Genomic DNA, 26,670 nt, shown 5'->3' on the forward strand with positions numbered 1-26,670 from the left:
AACAAAGTACAAATTGGATTCGTAACATATCGTACCAATTGCAAAAGGGAGAGGGAGAACGACATCTCACGAAACAGTGAGTTTATTTTGTTGGCTGTAAACTCTGTTCTTATTATCCCGACTCAGTTTCTGCTGAGTGGAGTCTAGCACGCGCACACACACGTGCCTTCTGGACAGATGGCTTAATATACTGTCAGTTCTCCTGACCGGTGATCATTATTTCGTAACACCTCTCAATTACCAGGGTCTCAGAGAGGGCTATCTATCTAATAGACTCTACAGACATCATCAACCACAGAGAGGCAGACCTACTAAGTGTTTACTTTATGCCTGGGCACCTGATAGTCTATGTTCAAGGACGAATAGAATAGGCAAAGTTAGACGTTGGAGAACAGATATCTTGAGGTAAAGTATAGCTGCTTGAATCTATGAATCCTGTTTTTCACATTGTTGTCATTTTCTGAAAATGTTTTTGTATTAGCTTCTGAAACTAACAGATCTAATCTTTGCACTCGATCAACCAGTAAATCCTTGACCAAGATACATTAAACAGTACTCAAACAATGGAAGCATAAAGTCTCTCTTCCTCCACTTCCCCCTCAAGGACATGAACCTGCTTCCTGGTTTCCAACCAATCAAAAGACACACAGTATTGGCCCAGGGTATATCCCACAGTAAAATAAACTACACTCACAATTAGAGGTCGACCGATGAATCGGAATGGCCGATTAATTAGGGGGCCGATTTCAAGTTTTCATAACAATCGGAAATCGTTATTTTTGGACACTTTTATTTTACCTTTTTAACTAGTCAGTTAAGAACACATTCTTATTTTCAATGACGGCCTAAGAACGGTGGGTTAACTGCCTCGTTCAGGGGCAGAATGACAGATTTTCACTTTGTCAGCTCGGGGGATTCAATCTCGCAGCTAGTCCAACGCTCTAATCACCTGCCTCTCATTGCACTCCACCAAGGTAAGTTGCTAGCTAGCATTAAACTTATCTTATAAAAAACAATCAATCAATCATAATCACTAGTTAACTACACATGGTTGATGATATTACTAGCTTATCTAGCGTGTCCTGCGTTGCATATAATCGATGCGGTGCGTATCGTTGCTCCAATGTGTACCTAACCATGAACATCAATGCTTTTCTTAAAATCAATACACAGAAGTATATATTTTTAAACCTGCATATTTAGCTAAAAGAAATCCAGGTTAGCAGGCAATATTAACCAGGTGAAATTGTGTCACTTCTCTTGCGTTCAATGCACGCAGATTCAGTGTATATGCAACAGTTTGGGCCACCTAATTTGCCAGAATTGTACAATTATGACATAACATTGAAGGTTGTGCAATGTAACAGGAATATTTAGACTAATGGATGCCACCCCTTAGATAAAATACAGAATGGTCTATGACTTGATAGAGCAGTCTGACTGAGCGGTGGTAGGCAGCAGCAGGCTCGTAAGCATTCCTTCAAACAGCAATTTTGTGCGTTTTGCCAGCAGCTCTTCGTTGTGCATTAAGCATTGCGCTGTGTATGACTTCAAGCCTATCAACTCCTGAGATGAGGCTGGTGTAACCGATGTGAAATGGCTAGCTAGTTAGCGGGGTGCACGCTAATAGCATTTCAAACGTCACTCGCTCTGAGACTTGGAGTGGTTGTTCCCCTTGCTCTGCATGGGTAACGCTGCTTCGAGGGTGGCTGTTGTCGATGTGTTCCTGGTTCGAGCCCAGGTAGGGGCGAGGAGAGGGACGGAAGCTATACTGTTACACTGGCAATACTAAAGTGCCTATAAGAACATCCAATAGTTAAAGGTTAATGAAATACAAATGGTATAGAGAGAAATAGTCCTAGAATTCCTATAATAACTACAACCTAAAACTTCTTAACTGGGAATATTGAAGACTCATGTTAAAAGGAACCACCAGCTTTCATATGTTCTCATGTTCTGAGCAAGAAACTGAAACGTTAGCTTTCTTACATGGCACATATTGCACTTTTACTTTCTTCTCCAACACTTTGTTTTGCATTATTTAAACCAAATTGAACATGTTTCATTATTTATTTGAGGCTAAATTGATTTTATTGATGTATTATATGAAGTTAAAATAAGTGTTCATTCAGTATTGTTGTAATTGTCATTATTACAAATACATTTTAAAAAATGGCCGATTAATCGCTATTGGCTTTTTTTGGTCCTCCAATAATTGGTATTGGTATCGGCGTTAAAAAAATCATAATCGGTCGACCTCTACTCACAATACAATGTCAGTTCTGGGTAGATGTACAAGCACATAGGATCAACTCATACCTTATGCAAATCATGAGGGTGGAGGATCATATTTATATACAGTGGTGGGAAAAGTACTCAATAGACATTGACTTGAGTAAAAGTTTAAAAATATCTTAATAGAAAATGACTCAAGTAAAAGTGAAAGTCACCCAGTAAAAATAACACTTGAGTAAAAAAAGTACAGTATTTTCTTTAGGAATGTAGTGAAGCAAAAGAAAAAGCTGTCAAAAATATAAATAGTAATGTACAGATATAAAAAATATATATAGGTAAGTAGTACTTTAAAGTAGGCCTATTTTTAATTTAAGGAAAACTATTTTTGTTCATTAGTCCACTGTTGATACAGTCCCAAAATGTTTTCCTGTCAAGTTTTCTAGATATTAGATTTTAAAGACGCAAATTGGCACATCATCATGCTAATGCAAAATTATTTTTCCTTTAAGTAATTTACTCCTAGTGGTTAGAGTGTTGGGCCAGTAACCGAACGGCTGCTGGATCGAATCCCCGAGCTGACAAGGTAAACATCTGTCGTTATGCCCATGAACAAGGCAGTTACCCCACTGTTCCCCAGGAGCCGAAGACGTGGATGGCGATTAAGGCAGCCCCCCCGCACCTCTCTGATTCAGAGGGGCTGGATTAAAGGTGGAAGACGCATTTCAGTTGAATGTATTCAAGGTATCCCACTTCCCTTCCCCACTGAGTAGAAGTCATGTGACTTCCCATCCAAAGCAGTCTGGCAGTCAAGGTTTCCAAATAAAATGGCCATGAACTGGGTAGAGAACATATTCAGGTGGCCCATTTTTGTCCAACACTGGTCCTCATCAACTGACAGTATTTAAAATATGTTTACAAATATATTTTAGGTTAATTGCGAGATATGCTGATGCATAACACAGCTACTGCAGCAGGCAGCAGGAGACAAGCATGACCTAACACAAACAGCTGTTTATATAAAACACCGCGGACACAGAATCCTTCACATTCCGCCCAGTTTAGAATGCGTAAATAACAACTTTGGGGAAATGATCCGTTGTTTATGACCATAGCCTATTTCAATCTCCATTGCATCAACGCAATTATGAACATAAGTGTAGTCTGTAGGTTATATGAAGCGGTCCTTGCCATAACGCCTGGCAACTGATTCATATTTTTAAAAAATGAAACGAGGCTAATAATAACACATGCAAAGATGATCTGGGTGCAGCTATCCGTCGATAAGAAATTACACCGAAACTAGAAGAATATCATATGGATAAATAGCCTAGGATTCACAATCGCATTCATACGTACATTATTGACGACGAATTGTCGGTTCAGAGTATTTTAGCCATTCAAATGTCTTCCGCTGTGTCGGTAAATCTGCGTTTCTTATTCCAATTCAACTATTACATTGTAATAGCGAACGGAACCTTTCCGTCATTTGATCTTCCGCTTGGCGGTGTGCTAAAGCGCGGTGCAGATACTCATCTTGTCACTGGAGAGAAAAACAACCCTCCCTATACTCGGCTGGTGACGTAGCACGGCGTAAAACCCTCCATGGGAACCAATGGTAGAACCCCGCAGCCCACACATAACAGTACTGGCCTTACTAGCTACAGAGTAACACGTGTATTGGACAGTGTCGTTGTTAAATCTCAGATCAGTAGGCTAACCCATATAGGCTATAATTTATTCAGTCGAAGAGGTGAATTGACATATTTTCAGAACGTTAAAAGCGAGGTGGGGGCGAGGGGGGTGTAGTCCAGTTGGCAGACTAAAAGTCATTTTGTAATGTCCTCCACAGATGTAGGAAAATATTCATATAAGTGTAAATATCACCAGGGTTATGCAGAAGACAGCTGTTGGTGAGGTGACTCCTTCATCCAATAGCAAAGCTTCTTTGCTTACATACTATGTCTTGTCAGCAATGAAATGATATAACCTGCGACAGAAGCCAGCCTGTATATATGGCTGCATGCCTGGCAGGGTTGGGTAGGTTACTTTCTAAATGTAATCTGTTACAGTTACTAGTTACCTGTCCAAAATTGTAAATCAATAACATCATTTCTGGATCAGCCAAACTCAGTAACATAATCTATTTACTGTCCGCTACTTTTTGATTACTTTCCCCATCAAACTACTCCAAATTACTGTATTATTGACTGTATGTTTGTTTTACTCCATGTGTAACTCTGTGTCGTTGTATGTGTCGAACTGCTTTGCTTTATCTTGGCCAGGTCGCAATTGTAAATAAGAACTTGTTCTCAACTTGCCAACCTGGTTAAATAAAGGTGAAAAAAAAAAAAATTAAAAACATATTTGGTATGTCATCATAGTGGTCTCTGACTTGTGGTCAGACTTGCTCAGGTGGAACAAACTTAAACCTGCGCCGATTGTCAACGCTGAATTGAATGTCATTGAGAAAGCAGAAAGGTGTCATAATGTATTTTTTGCAAAACATCCTTTCTGAATTTAAAAGTAATCCAAGAAGTAATCCTCTAGTCTTTCAAAAGTATCTGTTATCCGTTTACAATATTTCTGCTAGTAACGTAACTGATTACAGATACAGTTTTTTTGTGGTAATCATTTACTCCCCAAACCCTGATGCCTGGCAATGCATCCATGGACCTGTCACCAACTACGCAAATAAACAATTTTCTATAGAATCCAACAGGCCTATAGGTGAGAATTCCCAGAAATGCAATACATAGCAACAAAGTGTTTACAATGGGAACTAGGACTGGGTAGGGCAGGCCAAGTGGCATATTTACAGTAGCTGTAATGACAGTACTTCAAGCCAGTGACCGTGCCTCTTTTCCTTTCTTCTACAGTGCCTGTAATCAGGGCAGGGCCTGGTTTGTTGCAGGTGCCTATGGGCTCTACGGGGCAGCCGAGCGAGTGACTAAAAAGACGATGAGGGTGGAAGAGCCCTGAAGCTTGTTTCAATGAGCAATGTGATTTAGTAGATACAGCCATAACTTGTGCGAGTCCTCAGGGAAACTCTGGTGACTAAAGTTGCAAGTACCGGCACAGGGGCATGCTTGAGTGTACCTAAAAAAAAACACACATACACCCTGGCATTCACACACACCCCTGCACGCGCGCACACACACAGACTCACGAGAAGGAGTGAGTGAGTATGTAGACTGTACATAGGAAAAATTGTATGTTAGAATAGCAGCACATTTTTTGTTCCCATAGCAATTATTCCTCTCAGTATACAAATCCAGCCAACAACAAAACTGAAGTAATTTGTCTTTCTAAAAACATTAACATTGGTATGCAACTGTTTTGGCGTACTCTTGGCGTGCCCCACCTTGATTTCAGACACAGATTGATTTATGCACTCAGAGTATCAAGTCCTCATCCTGTCCAAACACAGCAAGCTACGTTGTTGTTGCTCAGAATTCCAAGAACACGCCAGAATTCCACTCATTATGACATGACAGCACGTCTTCCCTCCACCGCAACGCTGAGTTACCCTGGGCATTGTGAGTGCTGGGCTGCCAGAGGGGGAATAAGGCTCTGGGCCCGGTTACATAAAGCATCTTAAGTTCATTTCCCTCTCATCTTTCCCTTGAAGTTTCCTTAGCTTTAAGTCAGTCGCACAAAACATTTTAAGGTGAATTTCCCCCTGACAATAAGTTAAAAAGTTAAGGGTGTCCATGAGGTCCCTCAAGTGCTTCATTTAGTATGGATATCAATGTAAATAACATTTGTGGAGGTGATTGTTTGCTTTCCTCTGACCTGGTTTCAAAAGGAAAACATCCACTAGCTAGCTAGCTACTTAGCTAAACAATGGAAGGTGCACAACCCATGGCTAGAAAGCTGCTGGCTAGCTAGCTCAGGCAGGCCACCAGTGATACAAGTCAGCTTTCGACATCCATCCATGTCTGAGGATGTCGGGAAATGACATGGAAACCGGCCACTAGGGGCATCAGTGAGCGCTGTTGCCTTCAAGTAGGTTTCGGTTTTGCTAGAGCATTGTGGATGGGGAATGGGCATAAGCATCTGCCTCTGATCACAAAGGTTGCATTTTCAAATTCAGCGATAGAAAGTTGTTTTTAATATTTTAGATTTAAGCCAATCCCAAGCCATTACCCTTACCTTAACCATCGGAATTAATGCCTAACCATTTTAATTTGTATTTGTTTTATTTCACCTTTATTTAACCAGGTAGGCTAGTTGAGAACACGTTCTCATTTACAACTGCGACCTGGCCAAGATAAAGTAAAGCAGTTCGACACATACAACAACACAGAGTTACAAATGGAATAAACAAACATACAGTCAATAGTACAGTAGAAAAAAAGTATATATACATTGTGTGAAAATGAGGTAAGATAAGGGAGGTAAGGCAATAAATAGGCCATGGTGGCAAAGTAATTACAATATACCAATTAAACACTGGAATGGTGGATGTGCAGAAGATGAATGTGCAAGTTGAGTTACTGGGGTGCAAAGGAGCAAGATAAATAAATACAGTATGGGGATGAGGTAGTTGGATGGGCTATTTACAGGTGGGCTATGTACAGCTGCAGTGATCTGTGAGCTGCTCTGACAGCTGGTGCTTAAAGCTAGTGAGGGAGATATGTGTCTCCAGCTTCAGTGATTTTTGCAGTTCGTTCCAGTCATTGGCAGCAGAGAACTGGAAGGAAAGGCGGCCAAGAGAGGAATTGGCTTTGGGGGTGACCAGTGAAATATACCTGCTGGAGCGCGTGCTACGGGTAGGTGCTGCTACGGTGACCAGTGAAATATACCTGCTGGAGCGCGTGTTACAGGTGGGTGCTGCTACGGTGACCAGTGAGCTGAGAAAAGGCAGGGCTTTACCTAGCAGAGACTACGATGACCTGGAGGCAGTGGGTGTGGCGATGAATATGAAGCGAGGGTCAGCCAACGAGAGCATACAGGTCACAGTGGTGGGTAGTAAATGGGGCTTTGGTGACAAAATGGATGGCACTGTGATAGACTGCATCCAATTTGCTGAGCGGAGTGTTGGAGGCCATTTTGTAAATGACATCGCCAAAGTCACGGATCGGTAGGATAGTACGTTTTACGAGGGTATGTTTGGCAGCATAAGTGAAGGATGCTTTCCTGCGAAATAGGAAGCCGATTCTAGATTTAATTTTGGATTGGAGATGTTTAATGTGAGTCTGGAAGGAGAGTTTACAGTCTAACCAGACACCTAGGTATTTGTAGTTGTCCACATATTCCAAGTCAGAACCGACCAGAGTAGTGATGCTGGATGGGTGGGCAGGTGCGGGCAGCGATCGGTTGAAGAGCATGCATTTAGTTTTACTTGCATTTAAGAGCAGTTGGAGGCCACGGAAGGAGAGTTGTATGGCATTGAAGCTCATCTGGAGGTTAGTTAAGACAGTTTCCAAAGATGGGTCAGAAGTATACAAAATGGTGTCGTCTGCGTAGAGGTGGATCAGAGAATCACCAACAGCAAGGGCGACATCATTGGTGTATACAGAGAAGAGAGTCGGCCCGAGAATTGAACCCTGTGGTACCCCCATAGAGACTGCCAGAGGTCAGACAGGCCCTCCAATTTGACACACTGAACTATATCAGAGAAGAAGTTGGTGAACCAGGCGAGGCAATCGATGGAGAGATACCAAGGCTGTTGAGTCTGCCGATAAGAATATGGTGATTGACAGAGTCGAAAGCCTTGGCCAGGTTGATGAATACGGCTGCACAGTATTGTCTCTTATCGATGGCGGTTATGATATCGTTTAGGACCTTGAGCGGGGCTGAGGTGCACCCATGACCAGCTCTGAAACCAGATTTCATAGTGGAGAAGGTACGGTGGGATTCGAAATGGTCGGTAATCTGTTTGTTATCTTGGCTTTCGAAGACCTTAGAAGGGCAGGGTAGGATAGTTATAGGTCCGTAGCAGTTTGGGTCTAGAGAGTCCCCCCCTTTGAAGAGGGGGATGACCGTGGCTGCTTTCCAATCTTTGGAAATCTCAGACGATACAAAAGAGAGGTTGAACAGGATAGTAATAGAGGTTGCAACAATTTCGGCAGATAATTTTAGAAAGGGAGGGTCCAGATTGTCTAGCCTGGCTGATTTGTAGGGGTCCAGATTTTGCAGCTTTCAGATCATCAGCTATTTGGATTTGGGTGAAGGAGAAATGGGGGAGGCTTGGGTTGTGAGGGGTGCTTGGCTGTTGACCGGGGTAGGTGTAGCCAGGTGGAAAGCATGGCCAGCCGTAGAAAAATGCTTATTGAAATTCTCATTTATAGTGGATTTGATAGTGTTTCCTAGCCTCAGTGCAGTTGGCTGCTGGGAGGAGGTACTCTTATTCTCCATTGACTTTACAGTGTCCCAGAACCTTTTGGAGTTTGTGCTACAGGATGCACATTTTTGCTTGAAAAAGCTAGCCTTAGCTTTCCTAACTGCCTGTGTATATTGGTTCCTAACTTAAGAATTCTGAGTTAATTGCTGGACTTGACCCTCTAACCTAAAAAGTTCATAGTTAATACGTCTTCAGGATCGGTGTCCCGTCCACGGGACGGTTGAACTAACGTAGACTAATGTGATTAGCATGAGATTGCAAGAAACCAAAAAAAATCCTCGGACAGACATATTTCATATGGGCAGAAAGCTTCAATTCTTGTTAATCTAACTGCACCGTCCAATTTACAGCAGCTATTAGAGTGAAATAATACCATGCTATTGTTTGAGGAGAGTGCACAGTTATGAACTTGAAAATCTATGAATAAACTAATTAGGCATATTTGGGCAGTCTTGATACAACATTTTGAATAGATATGCAATACTTCACTGGATCACTCTAAAACTTTGCACATACAGTGCTGCCATCTAGTGGCCAAAGTCTAAATTGCGCCTGGGCTAGAATAATTCATTATGACCTTTCTCTTGCATTTCAAAGAGGATGATACAAAACAAAATGGTTGTTTTTTTCTTTGTATTATCTTCAACCAGATCTAATGTGTTATATTCTCCAACATTCCTTTCACATATCCACAAACGTCAAAGTGTTTCCTTTCAAATAGTATCAAGAATATGCATATCCTTGCTTCAGGGCCTGAGCTTCAGGCAGTTAGATCTGGGTATGCCATTTTAGGCCAAATTCAAAAAAAGGGTCCGATCCTTTTAATGCCTAAACTTAACCTTAAAACACTTTGAAATTTGACGTCTGGAAAACATGGGTGAACATCTAATTCTGACGTGAGACTGTGAGAGCCTGTAGCGCTAGCTACTTCCACTGTAAATTAGCCTGACATGCTAGAAAGTAATAGAAACAAAAAAAAGAAACAAAAAGAAACACGTTTTATTATTTTCCATGTCAATTTGTTTCTCCTGTCTTGAATGTAGAATTTCTACATTTCGACCTCCCCAAATAAATGTGCTCTCTTTGATTAGAAATTCAGTCAGTGAATCAGGTCGTCTACATAGTGACCAGAGACTCTTTCTGCCACACGTCCTTCAAACTACCGTAAAACCCTTAAAAGACGCCCTTAGCCAAGGAAATGTTTGAGGGGCTCTATGCAACACCCTTAAACAATTCCCATAGCTAAGGGAAAACTATTCCTTAAGGTAAAAAAAAAATACTTAAGGGAAATACTCAGTTTCTGCAGGAATTGGGGCCCAATGTAAAGGATAACTCAGGGGTGGGCTGTGTGTGTGCACGTGCTTGCATGTGTGTGTGCATGCACCCCCTGTCTCCCGATTACGAAACAGCCATTTATTACGAAACAGCCAACAGTCATTTATCTGGCAACAAAAGAGCCCTGCGGGACATGAGTTGGAACAGAATACACATGTGCAGTGTTTCTAGGAACTGTTAGAATGGTCGGTCATTGTGTGATAGCCAAGAGGGAGGAGAATCTAATGTCCCCGGGCCTCCCCAGAATGCGTATATGACTCCTGAGGGAGGTATAGGATAGATAGGGGTCAGGTAAGGGGTTAGGATCAAATAGGGAGAGCAGCTCTGACTGAGAGACTCTTAGTTGTGCTTTTAACATTCAACTAATGGATCCAACTAATTGACCACTAGAAAGAGCTTTTGAGAATTCAAACAGATTTTCCACACAAAATAGAGCTGTACTTCACATGACAATGTTTTCAAATATGGCTTAAACAATTGTGTTAAGAGCTATTTACAAATCAACCTAACCATTTGACTGTTGTTGTTGTGATTGTTGACCCAGTACAGTATGTGTGTTTAAACTTTCCTCGCCTGAAGCTGTCAATTTCCTTCCTCAGTCACCTGCCATGTGAGAGGAAGAAGAGAGAGGGGGAGAGGGGTGAGAGAGAGGGGGGAAGAGAGGGAGAGAGCGAGGGGGAAGAGAGAGAGAGAGAGAGGGGGAAGAGAGAGAGAGAGAGAGGGGGAAGAGAGGGAGAGAGGGGGGAAAGAGAGAGAGAGGGGGAAGAGAGGGAGAGAGAGGGGGAAGAGAGGGAGAGAGAGAGGGGGAAGAGAGAGAGAGAGAGAGAGGGGGAAGAGAGAGAGAGAGAGAGAGAGAGGGGGGGAAGAGAGGGAGAGAGAGGGGGAAAGAGAGAGAGAGGGGGGAAGAGAGGGAGAGAGAGGGGGAAGAGAGGGAGAGAGAGGGGGAAGAGAGGGAGAGAGAGAGGGGGAAGAGAGAGAGAGAGAGAGAGAGGGGGAAGAGAGGGAGAGAGAGGGGGGAAGAGAGAGAGAGCGTTGCAGCCTAATCTCTTCCAGGAACTCTGGGTCAAGAATGCATTCACACTGTTGTCATGGGGATGGGGGAGTCGCCTGGGATGGGTTTTGTGGGCCAATCAGAGAGCTGCTGAGGCGCGCATAATGAGTGAACTCTCAACCTGCCCCTGTGTGGGGTATTTACGAGCCATGAGACATTCCTGAGTGGTGGGAGATTCCATTGTTTACTACTATACTGCCATTGTTGATGAAAGGGGGGAAGAGAGGGAGAGAGAGGGGGGAGGATTGAGGATCCTGGGAGTCCTCAATAAATATCCCACTGTCGCAATGTGACTGACACACGTACGCACACACTCCGAACGCACACACACAAATACACCCCACTAATCCTGTGATATAATGCCATTGGGGAGATTCACCTTTAAGAGAATTTCTCATAAAGTAGCCTTTACCTACATGAGTCCCTATAACCTTGACCTGTTCGTTATCTCTCCCACTAAATACAGTGTCAGCTGTGATGTGTGTGTTCTTCTGAAAGAACAGGCAGTGTCCTGAAACAGATAACACAGGCTGGGACTGATAAAGCCGATGTTCAGTGACCTCCATATATCGTCCATATAGTAGATCCATATGGTATTGATTTCTTTTCGTGGCTGTAGGGTATTACATTGGGGTCAATAGTGGGTTTCCCTGTTGTTAACATGACATAACAGGATGTGCTGTCTAGGCAATGACCTTAAATAATATCCAAGCCCGGACCATCTACCCTGCAGCCATGTAGGGAGATTTAAACCCACATAGAAAGAACAGGTGTCTTTGTAACAGAGGTGGTTGGGTGAACCAAGCTCACGTCATGAGTCACCTTGCCGGAAACCTGAGTACTCAGAAGCCTGATTCACACTATAGGGGCCAAACTGAGCGAATCTGATCTGAACTGGACTGGTTACGCATCCATCATAGTTGAAGGAACCATACGGGACAGGCCATTGCGAAAATATAATATAAACTGTGTGAATCAGGTCTCAGATGGGCTTTAGCCCCCCTAGTTTATGCCTAGATTTTAGCTCAGCGGGCTTCCGCAGTCACACAGGCACACAGACGACCCAGGTTCAAACCCATTCCGTCACACTTTCAGTACCACCAGTACAATATAAGAATACTATTTAATATGCATTAGGGTAGAATCATTGAGGGCCATTACATTATCATGTTGACCTTTCAGGGAAATGCAGAAGGGAGCTAGATGTGATCTGCAGCCACAATGACTGTACTACCACAATGACTGTACTACCACAATGACTGTACTACCACAATGACTACCCATAACCATTATCCTGCTGTTCCTTTCCTGATTTATTTAATTTATTAAAAACCTTCCATAATTATGAAACCATTAGTAAAAAAAGATCAAATCCAGCTCCATTGCCTCTACTGTACATGGTCAGAGAAGTACAACTCCACGCCACAAACAATGTGTTCATCACAGCTAATGGAATGCAGCATTTTAACTGTCTCTGTACGTGATGTGGGATCTTAATTGGATCACTCTTAGAAATGCAAACTTGTAGTGTATTCAAGGTTTAAAAAGTATTCTAAAGTTTGTCATTTTCACTCTCAACTGTCAGACCTGATTTCCCCTAAACAAAAAATGTATCAACCCCTACAAAAAGAAGAAGAAGCCTGTTGTAGCAAACTGCCTCAAAGATCCTACCTCTGTTACAACCTTTCAGGTTAAACTCAAGATTGTGAGTGTGCTACAGCTGTACAGTACACATGACCATGTTATTACACTTTACAGAGAATTTCTGAAGAGTGTACACTGTTAATGTCCACCAGTGTGTGTGTGTGTGTGTGTGTGTGTGTGTGTGTGTGTGTGTGTGGATGGGAGGGGGAGGGGGGGCAGTCTGTCCAAGGAAGCCTTTTGAGTGCACAGCGCAATCTGAGACGTTCCCACAGCCCCCCCTAAATCAAATGAAATTGTATTTGTCACATCCTTCGTAAACAACAGGTGCGGGCTAACGGTGAAATGCTTATTTACGGGCCCCTTCCCAACAATACAGAGAGAAAGAAAATAGAGAAATAGTAGAAAAGTAATAACCCGTTATTATAAAAGTTATAATAAATACACAATGAGTAAAGATAACTTGGCTATATACATGGGGTACTAGTACTGAGTCCATGTGCAGGGGTATGAGGTCATTGAGGTAGATATGTACATATAACTAGGAAGAAAGTGACAGATAAGAAACAGTAACAGCAGCGTGTGTGAGTCAAAACCGTTAGTGCCAAAAGGGTCAATGCAGATAGTTAAATAGTTCACCAAATACTGTAGCTACCCTGACAAATTCTTTAGAATTCTTATGGCTTGGGGTTAGAAGCTGTTCAGGATCGGTCCTGTTGGTTCCAGATTTGGTGCATCAGCACTGCTTGCCGTACGATAGCAGAGAAAACAGCCCGTGACTTGGGTGGCTGGATCTTTGGCACTTTTTTTAGAGCCTTCCCTGACAAAGGAATACCCTCCCTCATTCCTCTCTCTCCCTCTCCCCCCTCGCCCACTCTATCCCTCGCTTTCTCCTCCCCTATTCCCTCTCTCCCTCAATAGAAAATGAATACAGTCATCATTCACCGTTCGATTTCTAAAACATAACCAAAACACAAGCAAAACCTGCTGCAAATGCATCCAACGAGTTTGTAGCGGTACACATTGGACGCAGTCATTGCCAGGAATATCCATCCCTCTCTCCCTCAACAGCAGCAGAACTAACACTGTTCCATCCATGTGTGGACATGACATTTAGCTTATTAAGATTGGATAACTCTCCACCAAAAGTACAGGAACACGCTTCTACCACCCTACATTTTCAGTATCTTTCTCTCTCTCTCTCTCTCTCTCTCTCTTTCATCTCTATCTCCCCCTCTCTCTCGGACAGGCCGACAGACATGCCACCCTACCCAGAACCAGTTGGGACTGGCGTCGTTGCAGAATTCTTCCAGATGTTCCTCTGGGGTCATGGTTCCATGGCACGGCTCGATCCCCACTCAGGCGTAGGATCCTCAACTTGTGTGTGTGTGTTAGAAACCTGGTGATCCAACCGACATGTGTGTGTGTGTGTGTGTGTGTGTTAGACACTTGGTGATCCGACGGACGTGTGTATTCAGGTGTAAGAAACCCGGTAGTCCGACGTATGTGTTCGGACGTTAAAACCAAGTAGTGATCATTGCGATTCTCTGTAGGACTGTTATACAGTGTGTGCTCACCGGTCGAACTGTCTATATAGTGTTTCTGTGGATGTTTAATTTTACCGAGCGTGTTCTGAGAACCACGTTCCAAGACGAAACCTGAGAGGACAGACCAGATCCCATCCCAGCTCCTTTAGATGGTGCTGCTGACACCAGGACAACACACGCGTGCGCACACAAACACACACACACACTACCTGTATTCATGTGTCCATGAGCATATACACATAGAATACACAAACACATGCATTAATTGCATACACACTGTCATGACATAAATGCATGCACACTTTGATGGTACAAACACAAACTAATACGCACGTATGCAGGCACGCACACACACACACACCATAAGTAAAACATCTCTATGGGCAGTAACTCCTGGAACTGGTTTGCTACCCAACTCTTAGCTCCCTAAGTGACGTCATCACAGCCATTTGGGACAGGGACCTGGTGTTCACTAAGTTCTAACCACTGGTCTGCCCCCCCCCCCCCGTCCCCCGTCTATCCCCCGTCTATTCCCCCTACCCCAAGGGCTGCAAGACGAGTAGGTCAGCTCAACATGCTCTTACAACCCAGGGTACACGGCTCAGTTGAACGTCCCTGTCTGCCCCCTTGCATCTCTGGGTTGGACCCCTGAGCTGCGGCTCAGAGTATTCTTTCTTCATCATATGCAATGTATTCTCTGTGAATTTGGTATGCCCTCCCCCCCCCTCCCTGTTCAGAGAAATGTGTCATTGAATTTGTTAGGTTTATGTCCCATCCCATCCTACATCACAGCCAGCTATGACCAGATTGGCTGTGACTTTAGTGAATTCTATACATCTGAGAAACAGTGCGCAGCTCGATTCTTTCTTAGAGTGCTGAAACTAGGCTCGGGTACATGGGTGGATGATTTTCAGTCAGGAGACTGAGTGTCGAGTTCCGATTTAGTTGATGTAGCCCAGGCGCAGACTCCTGGCTTTTACCATGGCAGGAATCCCAGCATTATTGTTAACACAGAACTCCTCTGTCAATAAAACACATAATGATGAACCTGGGCCTTAGGTGTGCTGGCAGGGATTCTACCATTAGACCAGTTCTGACACCACCAATTACCACCACTCTCACAGATAAACCCTTGTCAAAAGATCCTATAGGATTCCAATACATTTTTTCCCCATTGGAACCCTAAAGGATTTTTTTGGACGAGGGTCAAATATATTATTTAAGGAGATCTGAGTTTTTGATTACAGGACAGATGTAAATATAGATAGTGAGGAAAGAGACAGTTGGCCAAGGAGGCATATGTGGTCTAGAGTCAGGAGCTTAGACAGTCTACACCAGACATCAGCACACTGATAAGTGTTTCGTTAAGATATCTGTATAGAAATTATACAAGGCAGGTTCCAAAATTCCTATTGGATTCTAACTGGATCCAACGATTTCAATAGATTTGTTTTCTCCTATAGGATTTCTATTCATTTTCTCAACGGGAATTGTATAGATATTTACATGACCTTTTAAAGGATTTATCCTCAAATCTTGGCTATGCACTATAGTTAACCCGGCTGCTTAAAATATTGAGCACCCACCCGCCAAAATCTCTTCGACAATTACCTACGAAGGTGGACAGTAGACACAACAACTGATATTAAACGGCCCCCCCTTACCACTTGAGATGGTCCCCTCTACCCAGTAGCTGTCTCGTGCTGCCCCACATCCCCTCCAAAGTCCAGGGGACACAATGTGAGTAAACATTTGGATCTTGGTGCATTAAAGTTACTGTGGAACCGACTAAGATTTTGTCCACATTTGCGTCAAACAGGTGTGCAGCACAGAACGTGATGTAATCGTAATGTGTCATTTTTGTGCCAAGAGATGACTGGTAGTAACACCCAGGAGGTAGATAGAGATGAAGCACCTTCTAGGATTTGAGGGAGAGGGGTAGGACAGCAGGGGAGAGGGGTACAACCCTAGGAGTGAGGGATTTTTTAACTTATTTAATTAGGCAAGTCAGTTCAGAACAAATTCTTAGAATGACAGATTTTTACCGTGTCAGCTCGGGGATTCGATCCAGCAACCTTTCGGTTAGGGGCCCAACGATCTAACTAGGCCACCTGCCACCCCAAACATTTGGGGGGAGGTCTCGTTATCTTTAGGTTTTTTCTTTCTTTTTTTGTTTTCTTTTCCCTATCCCAACATAATGGATAAAGGGAATATATATATATGAAATGAAAGAAATTCTCATGTCTTTGAGTTGCTGTACATAAAAATGTATTTTCCTTCTACTTTTTATTTGCAAATAAGCAACGTAAAGATGCTGTGCATTCAAAGGGGAAAACCCCACAACATCTTGTGTTATTGTAACATTGTATATAGTACTGTATCATATTGTAATGTCTAATTCAAAGACAAGATGTTGCAGGACAAAGAATCTAATCAAATACCTCAAGTGAGTTCTTTGTTGAAGAAGGTGTACTGTACTGGTGGTCATACTGCAAATCAACTGGCAGCCTTGCGTCCCTCCCATATTGTGGTGAATAAATACGAAAGGAAGATAGAACTGTTGTTGAATTTGTACTGGAACAAATGACAGCAAACTATAACTACAATTAAGAAAAAAAATGTATCATAGGATTCTGATTGGTGTGACAAATTTCAATTGGACTAGATGTACTGTTCACAACTTGAGCCTAGTGGCAATAGCTTCCGCTGACTGTCAGTCATGTAAACGTATAGTGTGTACGGCCCTCTGCTGACCACAGATAGGGTTCAGTCTCGTGTGCAGCAAACAGAATGTGAAGAAAGGGAATAAAGAGAGAGACACCACCCCCTAGAGGTGAGAAACTAGAGTTGCTGTGAGAGATTTGTGAAGCGTGTCAACGTTTAGAGTCGGGTTGTGCAGGTTTTTGCGCCCCGTTGTCGTGAATGAGCCAAGTCAATATGACCTGAGGACTCCTCCAGTCCCCAGACAGAACTCTATGTAACAGTGAAACAAGAAAGATCAAGAAGAAGCTGAAGAACAGGAAGAGGCCTCAACCACAAGCAGCTAGAGAGCATCGAAACCCAGTCAAGTGCAGGGAGGAAGTGACAGGTGAAGGTAGACTGTATGCAGATGTTCCTCTGCTGGGGGGCAGAGGTTAATCTAATGTGTTGACATACCCGTCAAACTCGAGCCCTGGGAAGGAGCTGGTGGAGTTGCCTGGTGGCACATGGGTCGTGAGGCAGATGACACCACAGATTGTTGTATGTAGATATCCCGGGTGAACGAGACAATCTGTTATGTAACTTTGCTTCGATGTCACGTGTAAGGGCGATGACGTGTTGTGTGGCTGTAGTCAAAGGAGGCATAGGCCTGGGCAAAATGTGTATAAAAACCAACGTACAAGATGGGGAAAGGGAGATTCTGGGGAAGAAAGGAGCTGATTGATGTAGTATTAGAACACTTTGGTGCAAGGTAAGAAGTGAATTTAATTGATATTGTTAGAAGCTACTGCATTAAAATAGCTAAATAAAAAAATAATAAAATCCATCAGGTGTGAAGCTGTGGCACCAAAATAGAAGTGTTACTGGTTTTCATTAACTAGTTCATTTACTGGTTGAATAAATAGTCAAGAATTAGAGTAACATAACAACTAGGCTTAGGTAGCCTGCAGCCAGACCATATTGTGGGCTTGAGCAGGAATCCAAAGGGGGGCTTGAGGGTAACTAAAAAGCACACTAAAGGAGCACTGGGTGTCTATAGTTTGTCCTCTACCCAGACGAAGTGCAGCTAGTTTTAGCTGAAACCCTACACCCGGGACTTAGCTAGTGTGACTCACCCATGTGGGTGCTGTCCAGTCAATTAGATAGGGAGGACCAGCCGCTAGCAGGGGTGTCTGAGATTATTTATAATAGTTTAACCCCGTGGCGGAACGTATCCACGCATTGAAGAGCCGCACCACGTAACCAAGTAGTACAGAGTGGACTATAAATAATCATTGAATCGCTCGTTTGGTGTTGTACACAAAAATAGCCCCCGCTGACGCGTAGTATACCGAGTCACAAACTACCCGTGAAGTGTAATCAGTAGGAAGGAGTGAGCTAACCTCCGTGGCTTGCAGGGATAGACCCAGTGGGGTGACCGTGTGCATAAAGTGAAACTCAAGGCTCCACTGCTAGCTCAGCTCAGGGTAGGAGGACAGGAAGGCCCCCCTTCACCTAGAAAGAGGCTCATACCAACGCACGGTGGGAGTTGACCCGACCTGTGAGGCCAAGAGAAGATCCGCACTAACTAATCCAGGTCCAGACTGAAGCCTGCGATTAGTTGATTATCAGAAACAGGGGTGTTGGTGCCGGGCTGGCTCCCCAAGGCATGAGGTGGAGAAAGCCCCGTTCAACTGTAACTACCCCACAAGAAATAGATCATAGTAAAACAGATATATCATTCAGAATGTACACACACCTGGACTGGTGTGTAACCAATAGAAGGCAGCAGAGATGGAGATCGTTTTCAAAATACGTACATTTACACATTCAGTACATAAAATATGGATTCAAGTTTCTCAACATAGTGATCATCAGAAGGCTGCAAACACTGAGCATCAGAAAACACAACCACATATACACGTAACACTTTCGTAACGAACATTGTTATGAAGACACCAAAGAAAACATGACATGGGTACTTTTTACATGACACAAAGCAGTCCAAATATATGCAAAATAGTTTGTCACAAAAGCCCAGGCAAAAAAACAAAACGTCTACAAAAATAATATTTGTACAAAATACACTCCTCAAAAATATCATAAACTACAATATGAACGGCGGCAGACACTGCGGAATGATGACTTTTTAACACATCACAACAGAGAGGTGGAGGGTTAATAGGAGTATGGTAGTAAATTGTCATTGATACTAAATTAATACTACAGTGAACAGAGCCATACCAGCCCCAGACTGATACAGTTGAAGTCGGAAGTTTACATATACCTTAGCCAAATACATTTAAACTCAGTTTTTCACAATTCCTGACATTTAATCCTAGTAAAAATTCCCTGACTCAGGTCAGTTATGATCACTTTATTTTAAGAATGTGAAATGTCAGAATTATAGGAGAGAATGATTTATTTCAGCTTTTATTTCTTTCATCACATTCCCAGTGGGTCAGAAATTTACATGCACCCAATTAGTATTTGGTAGCATTGCCTTTAAATTGTTTAACTTGAGTCAAATGTTTCGGGTAGCCTTCCACAAGCTTCCCACAATAAGTTTGGTGAATTTTGGCCCATTCCTCCTGACAGAGCTGGTGTAACTGAGTCAGGTTTGTAGGCCTCCTTGCTCCCACACGCTTTTTCAGCTCTGTCCACAAATTGTCTACAGGATTAAGGTCAGGGCTTTGTGATGACCACTCCAATACCTTGACTTTGTTGTCCTTAAGCCATTTTGCCACAACTTTGGAAGTATGCTTGGGGTCATTGTCCATTTGGAAGACCCATTTGTGACCAAGCTTTAACTTCCCGACTGATGTCTTGAGATGTTGCTTCAATATATCCACATAATTGTCCTGCCTCATGATGCCATGTATTCTGTGAAGTGTACCATTCCCTCCTGCAGAAAAGCACCCCCACAACATGATGCTGCCACCCCCGTGCTTCACGGTTGGGATGGTGTTCTTCGGCTTGCTAGCGTACCCCTTTTCCCTCCAAACATAACAATGGTCATTATGGCCAAACAGTTCTATTTCTGTTTCATCAGACCAGAGGACATTTCTCCAAAAAGTACGATGTTTGTCCCCAAGTGCAGTTGCAAACCATTGGCTGGCTTTTTTATGGTGGCTTTGGAGCAGTGGCTTCTTCCTTGCTGAGCGGCCTTTCAGGTTATGTCGATATAGGACTTGTTTTACTGTGGATATAGATACTTTTGTTTCCTCCATCATCTTCACAAGGTTTTTTGCTGTTGTTCTTTGATTGATTTAGACTTTTTGAACCAAAGTACGTACATCTCTAGGAGACAGAACACGTCTCCTTCCTGAGCGGTATGACGGCTGCGTGGTTCCATGGTGTTTATACTGGCGTACTATTGTTTGTAGAAATGAACGTGGTACCTTCAGGCGTTTGGAAATTCCTCCCAAGGATGAACCAGACTTGTGGAGGTCTACAATTGTTTTTCTGAGGTCTTGGCTGATTTCTTTTGATTTTCCAATGGTGTTAAGCAAAGAGGCACTGAGTTTGAAGGTAGGCCTTGAAATACAGTGCCGTGCGAAAGTATTCGGCCCCCTTGAACTTTTCGACCTCTTGCCACATTTCAGGCTTTAAACATAAAGATATAAAACTGTATTTTTTTGTGAAGAATCCACAACAAGTGGGACACAATCATGAAGTGGAACGACATTTATTGGATATTTCAAACTTTTTTAACAAATCAAAAACTGAAAAATTGGGCGTGCAAAATTATTCAGCCCCTTTACTTTCAGTGCAGCAAACTCTCTCCAGAAGTTCAGTGAGGATCTCTGAATGATCCAATGTTGACCTAAATTACTAATGATGATAAATACAATCCACCTGTGTGTAATCAAGTCTCCGTATAAATGCACCTGCACTGTGATAGTCTCAGAGGGCCGTTAAAAGCGCAGAGAGCATCATGAAGAACAAGGAACACACCAGGCAGGTCCGAGATACTGTTGTGAAGAAGTTTAAAGCCGGATTTGGATACAAAAATATTTCCCAAGCTTTAAACATCCCAAGGAGCACTGTGCAAGCGATAATATTGAAATGGAAGGAGTATCAGACCACTGCAAATCTACCAAGACCTGGCCGTCCCTCTAAACATTCAGCTCATACAAGGAGAAGACTGATCAGAGATGCAGCCAAGAGGCCCATGATCACTCTGGATGAACTGCAGAGATCTACAGCTGAGGTGGGAGACTCTATCCATAGGACAACAATCAGTCGTATATTGCACAAATCTGGCCTTTATGGAAGAGTGGCAAGAAGAAAGCCATTTCTTAAAGATATCCATAAAAAGTGTTGTTTAAAGTTTGCCACAAGCCACCTGGGAGACACACGTGTGGAAGAAGGTGCTCTTGTCAGATGAAACCAAAATTGAACTTTTTGGCAACAATGCAAAACGTTATGTTTGGCGTAAAAGCAACACAGTTCATCACCCTGAACACACCATCCCCACTGTCAAACATGGTGGTGGCAGCATCATGGTTTGGGCCTGCTTTTCTTCAGCAGGGACAGGGAAGATGGTTAAAATTGATGGGAAGATGGATGGAGCCAAATACAGGACCATTCTGGAAGAAAGCCTGATGGAGTCTGCAAAAGACCTGAGACTGGGACGGAGATTTGTCTTCCAACAAGACAATGATCCAAAACATAAAGCAAAATCTACAATGGAATGGTTCAAAAATAAACATATCCAGGTGTTAGAATGGCCATGTCAAAGTCCAGACCTGAATCCAATCGAGAATCTGTGGAAAGAACTGAAAACTGCTGTTCACAAATGCTCTCCATCCAACCTCACTGAGCTCGAGCTGTTTTGCAAGGAGGAATGGGAAAAAATTTCAGTCTCTCGATGTGCAAAACTGATAGAGACATACCCCAAGCGACTTACAGCTGTAATCGCAGCAAAAGGTGGCGCTACAAAGTATTAACTTAAGGGGGCTGAATAATTTTGCACGCCCAATTTTTCAGTTTTTGATTTGTTAAAAAAGTTTGAAATATCCAATAAATGTCGTTCCACTTCATGATTGTGTCCCACTTGTTGTTGATTCTTCACAAAAAAATACAGTTTTATATCTTTATGTTTGAAGCCTGAAATGTGGCAAAAGGTCGCAAAGTTCAAGGGGGCCGAATACTTTCGCAAGGCACTGTACATCCACAGGTACACCACCAATTGCCTCAAATGATGTCAATTAGCCTATCAGAAGCTTCTAAAGCCATGACATAATTTCCTGGAATTTTCCAAGCTGTTTAAAGGTACAGCCAACTTAGTGTATGTAAACCTCTGACCCACTGGAATTGTGATACAGTGAATTATAAGTGAAATAATCTGTCTGTAAACAATTTTTGGAAAAATGACTTATGTCATGCACAAAGTAGGTGTCCTAACCGACTTGCCAAAACTATAGTTTGTCCTTGGCCAGCTCTCCCGCTATCTCTCTCAGAATGACCTTGATCCAAATCAGTCAGGTTTCAAGACTAGTCATTCAACTGAGACTGCTCTTCTCTGTATCACGGAGGCGCTCCGCACTGCTAAAGCTAACTCTCTCTCCTCTGCTCTCATCCTTCTAGACCTATCGGCTGCCTTCGATACTGTGAACCATCAGATCCTCCTCTCCACCCTCTCCGAGTTGGGCATCTCCGGCGCGGCCCACGCTTGGATTGCGTCCTACCTGACAGGTCGCTCCTACCAGGTGGCGTGGCGAGAATCCGTCTCCTCACCACGTGCTCTCACCACTGGTGTCCCCAGGGCTCTGTTCTAGGCCCTCTCCTATTCTCGCTATACACCAAGTCACTTGGCTCTGTCATAACCTCACATGGTCTCTCCTATCATTGCTATGCAGACGACACACAATTAATCTTCTCCTTTCCCCCTTCTGACGACCAGGTGGCGAATCGCATCTCTGCATGTCTGGCAGACATATCAGTGTGGATGACGGATCATCACCTCAAGCTGAACCTCGGCAAGACGGAGCTGCTCTTCCTCCCGGGGAAGGACTGCCCGTTCCATGATCTCGCCATCACGGTTGACAACTCCATTGTGTCCTCGTCCCAGAGCGCTAAGAACCTTGGCGTGATCCTGGACAACACCCTGTCGTTCTCAAATTACATCAAGGCGGTGGCCCGTTCCTGTAGGTTCATGCTCTACAACATCCGCAGAGTACGACTCTGCCTCACACAGGAAGCGGCGCAGGTCCTAATCCAGGCACTTGTCATCTCCCGTCTGGATTACTGCAACTCGCTGTTGGCTGGGCTCCCTGCCTGTGCCATTAAACCCCTACAACTCATCCAGAACGCCGCAGCCCGTCTGGTGTTCAACCTTCCCAAGTTCTCTCACGTCACCCCGCTCCTCCGCTCTCTCCACTGGCTTCCAGTTGAAGCTCGCATCCGCTACAAGACCATGGTGCTTGCCTACGGAGCTGTGAGGGGAACGGCACCTCAGTACCTCCAGGCTCTGATCAGGCCCTACACCCAAACAAGGGCACTGCGTTCATCCACCTCTGGCCTGCTCGCCTCCCTACCACTGAGGAAGTACAGTTCCCGCTCAGCCCAGTCAAAACTGTTCGCTGCTCTGGCCCCCCAATGGTGGAACAAACTCCCTCACGACGCCAGGACAGCGGAGTCAATCACCACCTTCCGGAGACACCTGAAACCCCACCTCTTTAAGGAATACCTAGGATAGGATAAAGTAATCCTTCTCCCCCCCTTAAAAGACCTAGATGCACTATTGTAAAGTGGCTGTTCCACTGGATGTCATAAGGTGAAAGCACCAATTTGTAAGTCGCTCTGGATAAGAGCGTCTGCTAAATTACTTAAATGTAATGTAAATGTAAATGTTAATAACAAGAAATTTGTGGAGTGGTTGAAAAACGGGTTTTAATGACTCCAACTTAAGTGTATGTAAACTTCTGACTTCAACTGTAGCTATATTCACTACCAACTACTGTCTATGGGTTATTGGCTTGATCCACCAGAAGAATACAGACAGTTTTTGGCTTTCTGTTTTGACCCCACTGCAGGGCTCACGGTGAGGGGTACGGCAGTTCATATGTGTTTCCCTGTGAGGAAGAAGAGGGGGCGGTCCTCTTTAGCATTGGCTGTCTGGAACTCGTCACTCAGCCGGAACCTCCACTCGTCCTCGAGCTCCAGCCTCACCACCGTCTGTCTCAGAGAGCTGCGGTCAGCACATATCACACACAGAATCGCCCCTGGACGAGGGAAGAGAGAATACCTATGAGGATGTGATGGCTTTTGTGTGTGTGTATATGTGTCACACCCTGATCTGTTTCACCTGTCGTTGTGCTAGTCTCCACCTCCCCTCATTATCCCCTGTGTATTTATACCTGTGTTCTTTGTTCGTCTATTGACAGTTCGTTTTGTTTGTCAAGTCTACCAGCGTTTTTCCCCTTGCTCCTGTCTTTTCTAAAGTTCCTGTTTTCTAGTCTTCCCGGTTTTGACCATTCTGCCTGCCCTGATCCTGAGCCTGCCTGCCGTCCTGTACCCTTTGGACTACTGACCTCTGCCTGCCCTTGACCTGTCGTTTTGCCTGCCCCGTTCTAGTAATACACTTTTGTTACTTCGACACTGTCTGCATCTGGGTCTTTCCTAAAATGTGATAGTACGAACAGGCCATGACCGACCCAGCAGACTTAGACCAGCTGCACAATGCTGTCTCCCTGCAAGGAGCCACCATTGGACGACACGAGGAGTTACTGCAATGTCTTATGGAGGGACTCCATACCCTGGCAGAACGCCATGACCAGACGTTTGAGACTTTGCTGGAGCAATTCCGCGGATTGCCCACTGGACAGCGGGTCACACCCATAATCTCCCAGCCTACCCCAGTGTCCCGCGAAACCTGCTTACCTCCTCCGGAGCCTTATGCTGGAGATTCTGGAACCTGCCGGGCTTTTCTCCCCTAGTGCTCCCTCATTCGAGCTGCAGCCTTCTTCGTTCCCCTCAGACCGCTCGAGGATAGGGCTACATCATAACGCTGATGTCTGGGAGGGCACTAGCCTGGGCTACGGCGGTGTGGGAGCAACGCAATGGCTTTTCGCATGTTGGCGGCTGAGAGTGCCTGGATCCCGGAAGCATTGTTCGACATGTTCCTTCACGGACTATCGGAGGTGGTCAAAGATGAGCTTGCAGCCCAGGAGCTACCCATGGACCTTGATTCCCTCATAGCCTTGACCATCCGGATCGATGGGCGGATTCGAGAATGTAGGAGAGAGAGGAAATCTGTGCCCTGTCGCCTTTGATTCCCACCTCGCCTCCAAAGAACCCCGGAGATCCCCGAAGTCTACATGTCCGAGTGAACCCGATGTCACACGAGTTCTCTCGGGAATCACAGAGGGCTGCCGACTCGCCTCCTTTGGAATCCAGGCACCTGGGCAGGGCTAGATTAACACTTACGCCGACTCCACACCCAGAGCTGTCTATATTGTGGAACTACGGGACATTTCGTAGCTACCTGCCCATTAAAAACCAGGCTCATCAAGGGGTGAGTACTCTGGTGGGCCTTATGGAGAACTTTTCCTCTCCCATGACTCGTACCCCTTTCCATGCCATCCTGCTGTGGGGTAACAAGTATACATCTCTCTGGGTACTCCGACTCTGGGGCCAATAAGTTTTTTTGGATGCTAACCTGGTGTCCGAGCTAGGCATCCCCACTCAGCCCCTCTCCATTTCCATTGATGTTAGAATGCTGGACGGGCGCTCTATAGGCCGGGTCACTCACAATACCACTCCCATGATATTGTGAGAGGGGCTACAGCGAGGCAATCCAATTTAAGTCAGCGTAGCCTGCCCCAGGACGTCTTCCTGGTGGCTCGGAAGTTGCCCCGGACCTCCCCGCCTTTCTCGCGGAGTACCAGGACCTCCAGGAGGTGTTCAGTAAGGCCCAGGCCACTTGCCTTCCGCCGCACCGACCCCATGACTGCAGGATTGACCTTCCAGGCACCACTCCACCCCAGGGACAACTGTACTCTCTGTCGGGTCCAGGGACCAAGGCCATGGAGACCTACATTGAGAACTCCCTAAAGGCAGGGTTCATCCATCCTTCTGCCTCCCCCGCCGGCACAGGGTTCTTCTTTGTGGAGAAAAAGGGAAAAACCCTGTGCCCGTGCATTGACTACCGGGGCCTCAACGGAATCATGGTGAAGAACTGCTACCCACTACCACTCATCTCCTTGGCCTTCCAGCTCCTCCAGGGGGCCAACGTGTTCTCCAATCTGGACCTATGGAATGCCTACAATCTGGTGCGGATACGGGAAGGGGACAAGTGGAAGACCGCCTTCAACGCGGTCACTACGAGTATCTGGTCATGCCATTTGGCCTTACCAACGCCCCAGCTGTATTCCAGGCTCTGGTTAATGATGTTCTCCGCAACATGTTGAACCGGTTAGTCTTAGTCTACCTCAACGACGTCCTCATCTTCTCCCGCTCCGCCCAAGAACACGTGCTCCACGTCCTACATGTTCTCCAACACCTCCTGGAGAACCAGCTTTTTGTGAAAGCGGAGATGTGTGAATTTCATCACTCCACCATCCCCTTCCTGGGTTACATCATCGATGCAGGTAGTGTACAGATGGATCCCGGGATGGTGAGAGCGGTGGTGGATTGGCCCCAGCCTACGTCCAGGGTGCAGCTACAATGTTTCCTGGGATTCTGCAACTTTTATCGCCGCTTTATCCGGGGTTACAATACCCTGGCTTCCCCCCTGTCAGCACTCACCTCTCCCAAAGTTCCTTTCACGTGGTCCCCAGCTGCTGACCTGGCGTTCCGGGATCTCAAACACTATTTCACCACAGCTCCCA

General features: G+C 44.7%; 2 protein-coding genes across 6 annotated transcripts in view; both read right to left on the reverse strand.

Annotated features, from left to right (window-relative positions):
- lpin1a (lipin 1a) overlaps positions 1 to 14,204 on the reverse strand; it is a 50,062-nt gene extending 35,858 nt beyond the window's left edge. For 2 of the 5 annotated variants that reach the window (XM_029675117.2, XM_029675116.2), the window contains exon 1: positions 13,880 to 14,202. In XM_029675117.2, coding sequence (XP_029530977.2) covers positions 13,880 to 13,939 — 60 coding nt within the window. In that variant the 5' untranslated portion in view covers positions 13,940 to 14,202. Of the gene's footprint in view, positions 1 to 3,591; positions 3,777 to 13,879 lie in introns of those variants that run through there. The other 3 variants (XM_029675119.2, XM_029675118.2, XM_065025640.1) reach the window with 3 other exon arrangements.
- Positions 14,205 to 23,566: 9,362 nt separating this feature from the next.
- LOC115138348 (protein GREB1-like) overlaps positions 23,567 to 26,670 on the reverse strand; it is a 52,270-nt gene continuing 49,166 nt past the window's right edge. The window contains 1 exon segment of the mRNA XM_029675120.2: positions 23,567 to 24,063. Coding sequence (XP_029530980.2) covers positions 23,900 to 24,063 — 164 coding nt within the window. The 3' untranslated portion in view covers positions 23,567 to 23,899.

This window comes from Oncorhynchus nerka, linkage group LG12, assembly GCF_034236695.1.
Source record: "Oncorhynchus nerka isolate Pitt River linkage group LG12, Oner_Uvic_2.0, whole genome shotgun sequence".
NCBI lineage: Eukaryota > Metazoa > Chordata > Actinopteri > Salmoniformes > Salmonidae > Oncorhynchus > Oncorhynchus nerka.